This window comes from Magnolia sinica, chromosome 15, assembly GCF_029962835.1.
Source record: "Magnolia sinica isolate HGM2019 chromosome 15, MsV1, whole genome shotgun sequence".
NCBI classification, from domain to species: Eukaryota; Viridiplantae; Streptophyta; class Magnoliopsida; order Magnoliales; family Magnoliaceae; genus Magnolia; species Magnolia sinica.
In genome coordinates this window covers 46350063-46367140 of record NC_080587.1, presented here as the reverse complement: position 1 = coordinate 46367140, position 17078 = coordinate 46350063, and the positions used below count along the sequence as shown (strand labels likewise).

The 17078-nt window shown below is 40.5% G+C and overlaps 1 protein-coding gene across 1 annotated transcript in view; it reads right to left on the bottom strand.

Moving 5' to 3' along the window:
• LOC131227181 (uncharacterized) overlaps window positions 1-15563 on the bottom strand; it is a 36074-nt gene extending 20511 nt beyond the window's left edge. The window contains exons 1-2 of the mRNA XM_058222923.1: window positions 15459-15563; window positions 15100-15385 (exon numbers count right to left, since the gene is read on the bottom strand). Of these exons, the coding sequence (XP_058078906.1) occupies window positions 15100-15385; window positions 15459-15532 (360 nt within the window). The 5' untranslated portion in view covers window positions 15533-15563. The remainder of the gene's footprint in view (window positions 1-15099; window positions 15386-15458) is intronic.
• Window positions 15564-17078: the final 1515 nt, after the last annotated feature.

Below are 17078 nucleotides of genomic sequence, written 5' to 3'. Positions count from 1 at the left end.
TAACATATAATAATTAGGACATGTAAAAGTTAATGAACTAAAAAAGTACACCTTTTTGGGGACATGGAATCTATATATTGGTGTACTTGGTGATTGATGGCTTGGATATGGCACTTGTTTGACATATTGACGCATCCATTCAATTTTCCAGATCATTTTATGGTATAAGCCCAAAAAATAGATAGATCCAAATCTTAAGTGAACCACATCACAGGACAGTGTTGATTGAATGCACACCATTAAAAACTTCTCAAGGGCCACAAATTTTGTATCAAACTAGTTTGTATAACCTAATTAACAAGTTGGATGTCAAATAAACATTACATTGAACCCTGGGAGGTTTTTAATGGTGGACATTCAATTGCTACTATTTCTTGTGGTGTGGTCCACTTGAGAGTTATAGATGCCTGATGTTTTGGATCAAGATCTAAAATAATCTGAAAAAATAGATGGACAGCATGGATCAAATAAATACATCATGATTAGGCCCACATAGCACCAACCATTAGCCATCTTGACAGTGGCAACGTCACTAGCCAAATCAAGTCCTCTAGGTGGTGTAAGGACTTTGTGGTACCCACCGTATCCCATGTGTTTTATGATGCTGTGAATAACGAGGTGGCTATTGGAGAGTGTTCCGTGGGCCCACCATGATATATGCGAGAAATCAACTCCATTAATCTATTTCAGCATATCATTTTAGTACATGGTCCAAAAAATGAGGTAGTTCCAAATCTCAAGTGGACCACATCAAAGGGAACAACCGCTATTAAATCCCACCATTAAATTGGAAGCACATTCCATTCCCTTAAAATTGGAAGCAGATTGGCTGGTGTACCACACACCAGCTATATAGCTGCTGCAGGTTCGTGTAGTGCGAAGACGTGCACTGACGCTGCTCGAGCTCCAAGTTGTACGAACGGTTCAAAGGAGATCAAAGTTACATGGGCCCCACAGTGATGTATTTATTATATCTACATTGTTCATCTATTTTTAGAGATCATTTAAGATCATTATCCAAAAAATGAATCATATCCAAAGATCATTTGGACCACACCACAAATAGTAGCAGAGGTAATGATTTTCACCGTTAAAAATTACGTAGGGCCCACCATAATGTTTATTTTCCATCCAATCTGTTCATAAGGGCACAAAGACCTGAATGAAGAATAAAAACAAATTTCATATTGATCTAAAACTTTTGTGACCCCAAAAAGGGTTTCAATGGTAGACGTTCAATCTCCCACCGCTTTTTGCAGTGTGGTCCACTTGATAGTTAGATCTGTTTTATTTTTCGTCTCAAGCCTTAAGAGAGCTCGCCAACTTGATGGACGGTTTTGATATAACAAATACCTTGTGATCAGACCCACAGAACTTGCTTACGTATACAGCAGCTATACAGCGGGTGTGAGAGGACGCGGATTAGATGGGTACTATCAAGTTGAGTAGCCAGTTGGCTACTGACGTGACGTCACCAAGTTATGTGGCCCCACTATGATGTATATGTTATATCCACACCGTCCATCCATTTTTAGATATCATTTTAGGGTAGGAACCAAAAAATGAATCAAATAAAAATCTGTTGTGGACCCCACCAAAGAAAACAACGGGGAGAGTGATTCCCACCGTTGAAACTATTCTAAGGCCCATTATAATGTTTATTTGAAATCCAACCTGTTTAAAAGTTAAAAAAGACATTAAATGAGGGAAAACACAAATATCAGCTTGATCTAAAACTTTTGTGGCCTTTAGAAGTTTTTAACGGTAGGTGTCACTGACCCACTGTTTTCTGTGCTGGGGTCCACTGGATCTTTGGATTTAACTCGTTCTTTGGATATTGCCCTAAAATGATCTCTCCAAATGGATGGAAGGTGTGGATGCAAAACATACATCATGGTGGGGCCCACTAACTATGTGGGTTTAGAGAGATGCTAGTGACTGATCTACCATGTCCATTAGTTTTGCAAGACAACAATAGTACATGAATTTCGTTTTTACGAAATTCTCTCTTCTCCGGAAAATCGCAATCAATCTCATCTTCCGTAAAAAACTTTCCAGAAATTTATCTTTTGCTTTTTCAAATCCGAACCGAAATCTCCGTAAATCTCGGTGAAATCAAGTTCGCTTTCAAATCTCTTTCTTTGAAGAAAAGAAAAGGGTTTTTTAAAAGGGTTTTCTTATCTCGGATAATTCAGAGCTATCAACAGCGATTTGCCACTAAATCTAGCCGAAATCCACTTCCGCGGGTAGATCGGGAGAAAAAGAAGGTAAGAGATCTTTTTTGTATATATTTTTTGTATTTATTTCAATTTTTTTTTCAATAATAAGGAGAACGATAGCTATTTTTTCGATAAAATCGAAAATATCGCCGATATTTCGTCGATATTTGGAAGAGAAACGAAAACTTGGGGTTTCGGTATCGCCGGGTCAGCGACACCGATAATATCGCCGATATTATCGATTTCTCGTCGACAATTCAAACACTGTTTAGAAGCAACAAAAGCAAGTAGAGTTGAAGTAGTTATCAGGACAGATAACAGGTTTAGAAGCAACAAAAGCAAGTAGCGCTAAAGCGTTTATAGCAACCGTCATAAGGAGGGAAGAATCCAGATGTATGATCTAATGCTATAAATAATGACGGAAGTTAGTATAAAAAATAATCTCGTACCAAACGAAGCCAAATCTATCTTTCAATTATCCTTCCAATTATCAGTCATCTACATTCCTTAGTGTAATCCTTATCTTAATTGGTCGTTTACATTCCTGAGAGTAATCTTTACCATTACCTGTCATTTACATTCCTTAGTGTAATTCGTAGCAGTAATCTAGTTGTTAACTTTAGGTGTAATTTGAGTCTACGCCAAGGTGTCCCAAAATGGTTACGTATCGGCCGTAACAGCCGATACGTAACGGTAACGGTGGTACCCATTACGCGATACGGGGCTGTATCGGCCGAGTCGCTTTTTTGTACACGTAACGGCCGTTACGGGCACGTTATGGGCGTAACGGCCGTTACTGACCCGTAACGGCTGTTACAGGCCTTGGAAAAAAAAATAAATAAATAAATAAATAAATAAACCCTAACCTTTTTCCTTTCTTTTCCTCTTCTTCTTCTCTCTCTTCTTCTTCTTCTTCTTCTTCTTCTTCTTCTTCCTCTTCTCGGCCTGCTGCGGCTGCGGTCCTGCTGCGGCTGCGGCCCTGCTGCGGCTGCAGCCTCCTCCTCCTCCTTCTTCTTCTTCTTCTCTCTCTCTCTCTCCCTCTCTGTTCTTTCCCTCTTTCCCTCTTTTTTCTTCTCTTCTTTCCCTCTTTTTTCTTTTCGGTTTCCCTCTCTCCTTCCCTCCTTTTTTTTTTTTTTTTTTTCGGGCAGCGTAAGCTGCTGTCGTTACGTGTCACGCTGAGACGAGCGCTGACACTCCTCGAGCTCCGCGTTGTACGAACGGTTCAAAGGAGATCAAAGTTTTATACGCTCCACAGTGATGTATTTATTATATCCACACCGTTCATTTATTTTTAAATATTATTTTATAGCATTACCTAAAAAATGAATCGTATCCAAAGACCGTCCGGACCACACCAAAAATAGCAGCGGAGGTGATGATTTTCACCGTTAAACAATTCGTAGGCCCACCGTAACATTTATTTTCCATCCAATCTGTTCATAAGGTCAAAAAGACCCGAATGAAGAGGAAAAACAAATTTTATATTGATCTAAAAGTCATGTGATCCCAAAAAAGTTTTCAATGGTAGACGTTCAATCCCCCATTGCTTTTTGCAGTGTGGTCCACTTGATAGTTAGATCTGTATTATTTTTCGTGTCAAGTCTTAAGACAATCTCGTCAAATGAATGGACGGTTTAGATATAACACATTCATCATGCGTGGGGCCCAAAAAATTTTGACATGTGTGCAACACTTCACAATCCAAGTCTCACCTAATTTGAGGCCATAAAAAATTGTACCAAAGACATATTAACTTAAAATTTACTGATTAAATTATAAACTGCAATTGCTAACTCACAATGCCAAAATCAAATTATTTGAATAGTTTTTAATTGTTATTCGGTGTACTCCTATTTTTTAAAATAGGGCCTTTTGGTTTTTTTCATGATTCACTATCCAATAAATGTCCACTAATACATAAGTGGGATAATGACAATAAATTGCATGAATTTGAGGCTAATTTGGGGCATAGATTGGTCCTCCAAGTCAGCCCGAAATTGGCAACGCCATCTACCTAAATTTAATTTCATTTTTTTAAAGAACTACTAGGAGAAAGATATTAAATTGTTAAGTATATAAATTAGATATTTAGAAAATTAAATATATACATTTTGTAGTCAAATTCAGGTTACTTGGTTCAAAAATTAATCAGACAGTCCGATACAGCTTCTCACCAAAGAGTGGACCGTTACACCACCATAAACATGTTCCAATTTATAAATGAATGCATATTTGGAATGCTTAGAATATTCCGGATTTAATACATATTTTTTTATATTTTTTTGGCAAAAAAAAAATTTTTACGCCGTTACGGGCCGTTACGCCCCCGTATCGCCGTTACGACCCCGTATCCGTATCGGTTTTGGAGGTCACCATTACGCCAACCGATACCGATACGGGACACCTTGGTCTACGCTCATACGTTGGATTCGGTTTGAGTATCAAGCGAAGTTCTCCATCCAGAGAGGTGTTCTCCAGCTGTTCTCTACAACCAATTATAAGAATTTCCTTTTTTATTTTGACTGTACTGTAGAGAAAAAGTCCTTTCGTCTGGAAGGCAAAGGTGTGACTCATTTTCAGAAGACGAACCCCACCATCCGACTATCGCCTGATCATCTTACGTAACACTATGAGAGTGGTTGAATAGGCGAACAATCTTATTAGAACTCGGTCATATATGGTCAATTTCCAATGTATCTTGGCGCTTAGGGTCATAGTTTTCCAGTTGGAATTGAGTCGCACATTCAATTCTAGCACGCTCACACTAACCACATGACCGAGATTGAAACGACAATAACAACTTTAACTCACATGGGCTTACTTACTTTTATGTGTACTAGACATCCACCAACTTAACAAGATCCCTTCACCAATAATAAATATTGGATGTAAAAAGAACACACAGGCAATACCCACCCAAAACCTCTAAACCTAAATGGGCCCACTTGATGGTTTGATCGACCTGATTTTTGGGGTTTCACTTTTTTTAAAACAGTAGAGAGTCCCCTAAACAAGTTGAATAAAAAATACCACACTATAATAGCCCATCCGTCTTTAACCAGTTACCTACACGATAGTGCTAAAATAGTCAATTTCCTAATGATGACGATGGTAATGGACCGTTCGGGTGAATGTGTAATGGCTCAAAGGGGATGTACTTGCAAATAATGACGCCTTTCGTAGGAACTTTTTACGACGGGTTAGGTGGGGCCCACCGAGTTGTTTGTGAGAAATCCACCCCTTCCATCGGACGCAGATTTCATGTAATGGCACAAGAAGTTCATGCACAAGAATGCTTGGTGGGGCCCACCTCCATGTTTTTGAGAAATCCACTCTATTCATCAATTTTTTTAGATCATTTTAGGACATGCGACCAAAAATGAGGTGGATCCAAAACTCAAGTGGGTCACATGAGAGTAAAAAATTGGGGAAAGAAATTCTTATTGTTAAAACCTTCCTAGGCTCCACCTTGATGTTTATATGGCATGCAAACCATTTATAAGGTCATTGCCACTAGGATGAAGTGAAAGCATATAAATAAAAAATAAAAAATTCTACAAAACTTTTATGATCATAAGAATGTTTCAACGTTGCTCACTTAATCCCCATTGTTTCCTCTCGTGTGGCTCACTTGAGTTTTTGATTCACCTCATTTTTGGTCACATGTCATAAAATGAGCTCGCAAAACGGATGAACGGGATGGATTTCTCACAAACATCACGGTGGACCCCACCTAGGATCCCAGTGTACACTACAAGAAAATAAGGCTTTAGCCTCAGTTCAAAACTGTGGCTAAAAAGGTTAAAAATAGAGGCTAAAGCCTTTAGCCTCAATTATCCAAATCGAGGTTGGAACCCCCGTGGCTAAAGGCTTTAGCCTAAGTTTTAGCAACCAAGGCTAAAAAGGCTTTTATAGCCTCAATTCTTCAAGTGAAGCTAAAAGAACCTTTTTAGCTTCAATTGCCTCAAAATGAGGCTAAATCAAAATTTTAGTTTCCATTGTTTTCAACCGAGACTAAATCCAAACTTTAGCCTCAGTTGCCTCTGACCGAAGCTAAATTTATTTTTAACCTCAGTTCTCAACAACCGAGGCAAAGGCCTTTAGCCACGGGAATTGTAGTCTTAGTTTGGCTAACTGAGGCTAAAGATGGATTTAGCCTCTATTAGCATCAACTGAGGCTAAATTCAATTTTTAACCTTAGCTCTCAACAATTGAGGCTATATCATTCGTTTTAATCAATTTATAAACTTGTGCATAATCATTCATTCATTCAATCAAATACAATCATTCATTTTAATCCATTCATAAAAGCATAATACCAGCAAAAAAAAAAAAAAAAAGTTATCTATTTAAAGTTTTCAAAACAAGCTATACTGCAAAAAACTGTTACATAACATTAGCATGTAGACAAATTACTACAAGGAAACACACTTGAAAAACCAAAGTCTGGTGTCATCGGGCTTGCAACAGCTGACATAGTTAGCTCTGATTGGCTAGGCCTCTCCTATTTGTCCAGCTAGCAAGAAACTTATTTGATGACCTTCTATGATAAATGCCTGCAAAATGATCCCAGCATAATCATAATCAAATTTCTTTTGAAATGTACTTGCAAATATCTTGATGTAATATGACAGAGCAGTAGGTTAGCAACGATTGTCAAGTCACCATAAGACCATGCATATTGTCAGGTCAGAGATCCTATAATTCCGACGGAAAACATTTCCTTTACAGTGCTTCCTAACACAGACATATCTTGCAATGCTTCCTAACACAGACATATCGTAGCTCCCCACATCCACTATGATAACCCGTGAAAGATTAGTGAAGGAAATATAAGATGAAACATTAAATTTCCTGTGAATCATCATTTCTTGCTTATCTTGCTGACTCACCATTACATGTCCACTACTTCCTCAAAATCAAGGGGAAAACATCAGAATGCATTATATCATATATGGAATCTATCATGATCAAGGTGTTCGGTATCGGTATCGGTGGGCGTAACGGTGCCCACCGTTACCTATACGAATACGGCCCGTATCAGGCAATACGAGGGTGTAAGACCCGACCCGAGTGCATGTGTATGTGTGTGTGTGAATTTCATTTCTCTTGGTCCTGCGGTCCTACCAGTCAAATCCCGGCGACCCGCGACCCTTGGATAGTGTTTGCGGTCATCCTCAAATCCGGTCACGTTGACCCGACCCGGATTGACCCAAAACCTATGTCATCGTGTTCGTACCGTCGTTGCGGTTCCGATGCCACGTCCCGTGCTCCCATCCGATGTGTAGATCTTAAGTTGTAGCCATTTCATTTCTAGCCCTTTGATCATGATCAAGTGGCCCACCTAGTGTAGAGAGCACGTTTTCCAAGGTGGACCAACCCATTTGCTCAATTTCCAATGCACACTACCCACACCACCTAAAGTTTCATCTCCCACACCACCCACATCTCTAACACCACCCATCCCTACCCTATAGCCCCCATTTAGCTCTTCTTTTGCTAGCCTATGATGAGTTTCTCTACCCCATGCAACTCTTCCCTAGAGAAACCATAATGGTTTTTTTTCTTCCCAAGCCATTGGCAATGATCACTTTACTACAACACCCCTCTCTCTCCTCTCCCTCTCATTTCTCCCTCCTCTCTTTTCATTCTCTCCCTAGCAAGAGGGTGGGACGTCCCCACCATCCTCTCATATTCCAGCCCCCTTCTCCTCCATTTCCCCTCAATCCATCCATCCCAATCCCATCTTAACCATTAATCTTGCATCTTTGGAACATTAGAAGCCTAGAGTTGGAGTTTTGGTGGAGATCAAGAGGTGAGTGTTCATCTAGAATGTAGAATTTCATTTCCATAGCTTAGATCTCTTATTTCTTTCACGAGGGAAGTGTAGGACCCACCAATCAATGGTAGAGATCCCACACATTCCCATAGGTGTAGCCAAAAGGCCTACCTTATGCATGCATGTCCCATGCATAGGGTTTTCCTCTATGGACCCCATCATGATGGTTTCCTCTAATTTCATAGCATGATGGGTCATCTAGACCTTAGCATCATGGTAGGAATGGTATCCCAACCATCCATTTTGATTAAAGGACATGCATGTGCTAGCTCCATGTTGTAACTAGTATATTAATGAAGATGTGTGGGTGTGATTGTTCTTCGGAGGGCTCAATAGTGGCGGAGCCCTTTTCCTATGGCCAGATTGTTCTTCTCTCTCCCTTTCTCTTATTTTTCTCTGATATATGTGTGTGGCCCGTTTGGTGGGCCTAGCGCGTCCAGAAAATCCAGCAATGGTGGGATGCCCATGCCACCTATGCCATGATTTTGAGTGTCCCATTTGCTGCCTTATTTGATGCATGCAAGTGTGGTGACTTGGGGTTTGATCTGGACATTAGTGGGGCCCGCTAAGGAAGGCCACACCACCCTTGATTTGATGGATATTTCCAGATATGGGCTGGTATGTGCAGCCATATATGGTTGTCCAGAAATTCTGGACTGTTTGCATGGACTGTTATAGTTGATGTTTGGCATGGAATTGGTCCATGATTTTCATTCTTTTTCTTCCTGATGTGGGGTGTCCCTTGGAGGAGTGGACCCCACCTTGAAGTATGATAAACCCCGCCTCCAGCTGACTTTCCAAATACACCCAAAAGGGCAGGCCCATAGCGGTGGACGGTCCACCTTGCTGGACTGTCCAGCCTTAATGAATGAAGGGGAAACACTAATATCAGCTTGATTCTTCATGTGGTGGGCCACTTTTGTGGACCCCACCTTACCGTATTTTTCATAAAAATTATTAACCACTCATCTATCCCCTCATAGACAAGTCTGAGCCCACTTTTATGGGTGTACATTGGTGTGGACAGCAATGTTTATGCAACAGAACTTTTAATTTCTACCTTGCTGTCCATGTGTTTTCTTCATGTTGTGCTTGGGCTTGTGACTTCCTAATTGGCCCATCTTGTGGCCCATCATGTTGGGACCCATCTTGGGGGTGTGGGCCACCATTTTTCCACCCAAATAGGGGTGTATTGCTGCTAGACTGGCAGCCATAGCTGGACGTCCCAGCTGGGCTGGCGTCCAGCCATGGGCTGGCCGTCTACCCTCTTTCGGCCCACCTTGATGTATGGTTTTATCCACGCCGTCCCTCCATAGCGTGGCCCACATGGTCATGGCTCACCTCCCAGTGGGACGTCCACATGTGGGGCCCACTTTGATGATTTTAAGGGCAGCCATCCAAGGCCCCTTGACCATCCAAGCTGGGACGCCCAACCCTATTGGGCTGCTGCTAGACGTCCAGTCCAGCAACTGGCCCACTTGATTTATGTGTTATATGCACTCCTCCTATCTAGTGGGACCCACTGTGACATGTGTGAGTTACCAGGGAACAAAATATTTATATAAATTAAATTATTGCTGGATTCCAGCAGGCCCAGAAAGTGGATGGGCTGGAATTTCAGCAATATGCCCAAAGTTGCTCCCCATAACTATATGTTTTGGGACAGCATAGCCCACCAAATTTGGGGATGTTTGCACACACATCTTGCCCTATTTCCTATCATGCTTTGGGTTTAATCAGTGCACTCTTGAGGCCCACCCCAGTTGGATTTAATTGGGTCCATGTATGTAGCTTGTTGTTGGACTCTTTAGGCCTTGTTGGGCTGGAACTTTCTTGATAGGCCCATTGGACCTTTGGGCCTATATTTACCATATTATTGTGATGGGTTTGTGGGCTAAATTAAACAAGTAGTTGGGTCTTTGGTTGCCCACTAAATTAACCTTGTACTTGGGCCAAGTTGTAAGGCCCGATTCACTTGATTTAAGCTTAAGGATTTGCCCATATGGTTGGAATAACGGGCTGCCCATTAGGCCCACTACAATATGTGGGTTTATAACCTTTATGATTGGGCCCAAACCTTGCTTATGGGCCCACAATATTGCCTCTAAGTTGGGCTTTGTATGATTGCCCACTAGGCCCATGTACTGGTATAGGCCTTAGGCCTTGATTCGCGTTTGATTTTAGGCGGGCTACCTCTTGGAACCAATTGAGGTTGGATGTCCTCCTTGGCGATCCTAAGGTAGGCTCATGGGTTCTCTATAAGTGGTTAAAGATCCACCATAGACCCTTGCTAGGACCGTTTATCCTTTCAGGCTTATGTCTTGCTCTCCTTAGCTTTGTGGGCTAACCCAAACTATTGGGCCCCCACTAGAGGATGTCTCCTTAGAGGATCTATCTAAGTGCCTAGACTTGATCCCTCCTTGAGAATGAGTGTATTCCACGTCATTATCGCCGTATGGCGCACCTATTTCACCCTCATGACCCATGTGCATCATTACGTAGTTGCATTGCATTAGTGTGGGGTCATTGGGTTGGTATGTAGAGGGATGGAGTTTTCCCCTCTTGTGAACATTGAGTGCTTGGAGCTGGTGCATGATTGGTGTGCTTGATTCATGCATCTAGCATCGCATCTCATGGATATTATCGCCTTTGTTTCACCAAGGCCTTGCCTCCACAGGTATATTCATGGATGGCTGTATGTGGACACCGGAAATATATTATTTGAGCATTTAGGGTGTATAGGATATCCCTAGATGAAAGCCCCTAAACCTTCAAGGTACCTAAAAGATGCCTTAACGCCGTGACCGAGTGGAAATTATGAGCGCCCAAGTGCCTTACACCGTTAGGCCGCGTCTCCCACTGTCATGTAGTCGGTTGAGATGGGATGTGGCCTTATCCGCCTGAGTGAGCGAGCATTTCTAGGCTGAGTCCAGCCAGCTCGTGAGTGGGTCCGCTACCGTCGAGTCTCGCTGGTAATTGGTTGTCCACAGGCAGGTAGTGAGGTCTCCTACGCTCATTTGACTGTGCGGGTCTGTAAAGCGGCAGTCGTCCTGCAGTGTATTAGACCCCGGTGGATTCCCTATGATGGAACTATACTTGATGTGGATTGAATATGAGGACCGGCATTACTTTGCATTGCATTTGCATCGGCTGTATAAGCCTTATAGTGCATCGCCTTGGTATAGCGCCCAGTACTCATGTATTGCATTACATAGCCTTGGTACGGCAAACTGCATTCGTAGCTTGGCCTCGGTACGGCTAGTGTTATTGGTATCATTCATGTTTCCTTCTGCATCCTCCCCTATCTTCTTCTGAGCACCATTGCCACACACTTTCACCACCCTCTAAGCTTTCTATAAGCTTATGCATGATTGATGCGTGCAGAAGATCCTAGGTCAGCGCGGTAGTGGAGGAGCCGTGGATTTGGTTGGCGCGAGCGGAGGACCTGTTACAGAGCCTTCCTTCCCTCTTTCTACATTATGTATTTCCTTTTGAACCTTGTACCTGTAAAGTTTAAATTCATAGTGGATTTTGCAGTGTGTTCCTTAGTTTATTTTTGAGATTTACTTGCTATGATCTTGGGTATGCTCTATTGGATTGGAATTGTGATATGGAAATCCTCCTTGTAAGATCCCAGGATCGGAATCCTGCCTCAAGAGCCGAGAATGGGGTGCTACGGAGGCTGTTGCGGCCGGAATCGGCTATCGGGTTCCTTGTGAATCCGATCACTGAGTCTGGGGCGTGACAGAGGGCATAACGGCTCGTAACGGTGCAAATTATTTTTTTTTGCCAAAAAAATATGGATTAAATCTGGAATATTCTAAGTATTTTAAATATGCATTCATTTATAATTTGGAACATGTTTATGGTGGATTAACAGTCCACTCTTTGGTGAGAATGCTATATCGGGCTATCCGATGGATTTATGAACCTGACAACCTGAAATTAACTGCAAACCTTTTATATTTAGTTTTCTAACTATATAATATATATATATATATATATAAAAATTTACTATAATGAATGTAATACCAAAACATCTTATATTTTCAAGTTTTCCTTTTATTTATAATACTACTGCATTGTATACTTCATGACTCACATACATTTCATTTCAATATATAGAGTTTAGGGACTTTTGTATCCTATTATGTAATTCAGATACCTAACAATTTGATATCATTTTCCCCTCTTTTTTTTTAAGGATATCATTTTCCCCCCTTAAATCAGATACCTAACAATAAGATATCATTTTCCCCCATAGATCTTTTAAAAAATTAAAATTAAATTGAGGTAAATAGTGTTGTCGATTCGGGGCTAATTTGGGGACCATTTGATGCCCCAAACTAGCCTCAAATTAATGCAATCTATTGGCACTTATCCCACAAATGGATTGGTGGACATTTATTGGACAATGAAAAATGAAAAATATCAAATGGTCCTATTTCAAAAACAAGTGTCTGCAAACTAACAGTGAAAATTGGAGTGATTTAATTTTGGGATTGTGACTTAGCAACAATGGTACCAAAATTTAATTGGTTAATTTTGAGTTGATATATACCTCACGTATAAATTTTTAGGGCCATGTATTGGGGTCCACTCGATTATTTATTATATATCCATGTCATCCATCCATTTTGGCAACTCATTTAAGGGCATTGGAAAAAAATAAGGTATATCCAGATCTCAGGTGGACCACTAGTGGGCTAGGCGGGCCACCTCAATGTGTTTGTATATCCATGCCATCAATCTGTTTTGCCAACTCATTTTAAGGCATGGTCCAAAAATTCAAGTAAATCTAAATCTTCAGTGGACCACTAATGAGTATCCCTTTATAAGTGGGGCCCACCTCAATGCATTTGTTGTATATCCATATGGTCCATCCTTTTTGCCAACTTATTTTAGGGCATGGTCCAAAAAATGAGGCTGATCCAAATCTTAGGTGGACCACAAAATAAGGATTTAATTCCCACCATTACAAATTTCATAAGACTTTTTTTTTTGGGGGATCAAGCTGTTATTTGTATTCTCCTTTCATCAAGATCTTACCTTATCAACAGGTTCGATGGAAAATAAACATTATAGCGGGCCTTGGGAAGATTTTAACACTAGGCATTCAATCCCAACTATGCAGTCCAATTGAAATTTGGATCCCTTAAAGGATCTGCCCTAAAATAAAGTTGAAAAATCGTTGGACGGCATGGATATACTACACATAAATCAAGGTAGGCCCCACGAAACAAAAGTGTTGCGTGCACTATGCTGTGTGCATTGTGCTGCGTGCACCACATAGCATTAAAAGTGCACGCAGTCCATTTGTTTTTCCAACACACGCAATCCATTTGTTTTTCCAAGACAGAAATTGAAAAGGAGAGAGAGAGAGAGAGAGAGGGAAACCGAAAAGAGGAGGGAAAGAAGAGAGTGAACTGAAGAGAGAGAGAGAGAGAGAGAGAGAGAGGAACACAGAAAAACAAGAAGGGCTACTGCCGCTGCCACAACAGCGCTGCAGCAGCAACAAGAAGAAGAAGAAGAAAGAAAGAAAGAAAAAGGAACTTTTTTTTTCATTTTTTACTATTTTCTTTAGGGTTATGGCCCATAACAGTTGTTACGGTACCGTAACGGTCGTTATGGCCCCATAACGGCCGTTACAAACCCAAAAAATGGAGGTGCCCCGTTTCGAGGCCGTATTACGTAACAGTATCAACCGTTACCGGTATGTATTGGCCATTACAGCCGTTACCTAACCGATTTTGAATACCTTGATCATGATCATAGTTTAGAAACTCGAAAACTTGAATGGGCGCAAAAGTGCATTGGGTCAAGTTGACTAAAGACTCAGACAAAGCTTGAAAGTCAAAACTCAAAATTTTATTATTACTTTTAAATATAAAAGTATTTATAATGTACAAATTAATAAAAACATGAAAGGTTTGTCAAAAATCTGAAAACCCTAGAAAAATCCAACTCAACTTGATCCAAAAAAAAAAAAAACAACAACAACAACAACAAAAACAAGTTTCTCATCAACTTGACTGAAGTCCATTCAAGCTTAAAAACTATGATTGCGATAAATTCATCCAGCAATGCAATACAAATGTTCCTCTTGCAATACAAATACGTATTAAAATTTATTGTTGTATTAGTTTGTACCATTGATACATCCTGATACACACAATAGCACCATAGTATAGTCAATATGTTCCTTCCCAGAAAATTTCAAAGCAATTCAATATCATGTCAAGGTTAATAACATCAGAATGTATCATAATGTATTGGAAATGTATAGGATTTTCAATTGGCAGGGCTTGGGTTGTCCAAGGCCCGGATTTTGAACTGTTTGAGCAAGGCCCATCGGGCTGGCCCTATTCAAAATTTTGATTGTGGAAAGCCTGGGCCTGGCCCATTGACAGCCCTTGAAATGTATTTCAAAAAATTCATCCAGCAAGGAGATGCTTTAATTTAAATGATTTTTTGAACTTTCTTCAAAATCACAAACTGTCAAATGGGCAACAGCGTACGTTTAAATTCCAATATGATAAATGAAAAGAGGTATAGTACAATGCTCGGCCGATAGTTTGTACAGTACTTTCAGATTTTCCCTCTGTGTAAAAGTGGGGTGGTGGTTCAGTGATCCAAACCATTGATATGATTGGTTTTATCCTGGATGGGTCGTGCACCAGAAATCTCCCAGGCTAGAGATCCTAGCTATAGAATATTTAGCCTTCTTCAGTTGAATGTGAACCATAGTAGCATTTTCATTTGCACCACCTATTGAATGGTTAGGATTTTCCATCTCGAAGAGTTTCCATGCATGGGCCATCCACAGTTGGTTCTGTCGTATCAATGGCTAAGTATCACTGAACCATTGGCCCCACTTGTAAAAGTTGAAAACCCAAAACTTTACAGTACAAATATTCAGCCTGGGCATTGTAGAATTTCCCAATGAAAGAAGATTTGAGGAAACCTAACCGTTGTAGTTCCGGAATTTAGAGCATGAATTCAATTTTTCTAGAAATAAATGGTAAAGAATAAAACGCTAACCTTTCCAGATCCTAGGAATCCAGTGATTACAGTCGCAGGGACACGATTATCAACGGCTAATGCGGCTGAGACGGCCTCTGTGGCGGCATCTTGCATCAGGACTGAGCGTGTGGCAATGGCCCTGGAATTGGAGGGCAGGATTCTGCCATGGTTGTGGAAATTGAATCGATCGGAGACAAAAGAGTGAAGGCTTAGGAGGCATCGAGAGATTGAGAGTGGAGAGATAGAGACACAATCGGTTGTTGGAGGAGGAGAAAGTAGGGATCGTGTTAAGGTTTTAGATGCTCTGAGAAGAAACACAACCAATTTGAAGCAAGACTTTCTATGATGTTATACAAGTACAAAGAAGATATCCTTACAGAGGAAATGGAAGGATCCGTAGAATGCGTAAAATATTGAAGTGGGGATCATATACGTGGCAAAAATCCTGCATCAAGCTGCCAAACCACAAGAACTCCTTCCTTCCCACCTAAGTAATGAAAAAAGAAGTCTATAATATGAACAAAAAAAATCATATCAAATTATAATTATCAGGAAGTCACTAATGATCCCTAGTCTAAATACTTCTCGAAAAGATACCCAGTTCATTAAAGAAAAAAAAAATTAGTTAAAGCAGTATGAAAAGTTAAATATGCAATAACTGATGAGGTATTATACTATTCTCAACTCAAAGAAGATAGTATCCTTGCATCCTCAATCTGTACAAGTCAAGCCCAAGTTTGGGGTGATCCAGGCCATTAATATGATTGGTGCCAGTCAATGGAGAATGGCCCTGAAAGCCTAATTAATCAAACAATTCCAACCTTTCAATTGCTGGTCTGCAAAAACTAAGAAAGGAAGCACAAAATAGTCTCATTCAACCAACAAAATGCCAACAATTCGATGACTAGGAATGGATTGTGCAGTCTGGGAGACATCCAGGGCACATTCCATACATGATGGAGTTCATCAAATCAACCATGTCACTGAACCATGGATACCATGCATATCCTCAAGGCAAGGATCAAATAGTGATCCAAAACTCAGCAACTTAGATAAGGTTTTGTTTGAGAAAAAAGAGAAAAATGATCACGATGATGTTTGTTTTACCGGAGCATAGACAAGCTCCATTTGAGGAGAAAGACAGAAACTTCACTTCAGATGGGTGCTAGTGCCAGGTTGAACAGGAATCAATGTCATCAACATACCTCACTCCAGGCCTTTCTTGCTCATTTTTTACCTTCCCACCATTTAAGATTGGGCGAGTGATTCGATCAAGTCATGCCTAGTTGTAGTATTGACCTAGTTTTGGGGCTGACTCGATGAATCTTGTCAAGTCCCAACAAACCACTATTGTAAGTTTTGAGTGAGTTTACAAGAGAAGATTCAGCTCAAAATCTCGTCAAGTTGAGTTGGATTGCCAAGGTTTCGAGAGTATCAAAACTATGGATGACAAAAACGACAAAGATGATGGCCCCATTGAAAATGACAGAAAAATAAAATCTCAACTACATGAATAGCAAAAATGTACATGGAAACAACAACTCTCATGGAGATGACATTTGACCTGTGCTTGAAATTCCTAAATTGTATGGTACAGATTCTGAAATTATGTGCTAGAAATGCAATTTTCTTGAATAATGGTAGTTTTCATTGTTTTTGGTAGTTGTGGTTGTAATGATTAACTGTCTGGGGAGTTTGGTTTGTTATGCTGTTGGGCTATAATAGATTAGCTATGTGGTGTTCCTGCCACAGATATACCACGTGCAGGGTCATCAAAACTGTAAATGTAGTGCATTTATATGACAATCCAGACCCAACATATGGTGATCCCTACTATTGGCGTTGGTGGGCCATAGCCCAAAATAGCACTCAAACTAGTCTATTTCCAGTAGTCTGCTGCCAATTGAGGCTTGCTTATCCAAGCTGGAATGCCATGATCTGGATGGCTTTATGTAAGTTCCACATCTGTTTGATTTAGGGTTGGCTTTAAAATGCTA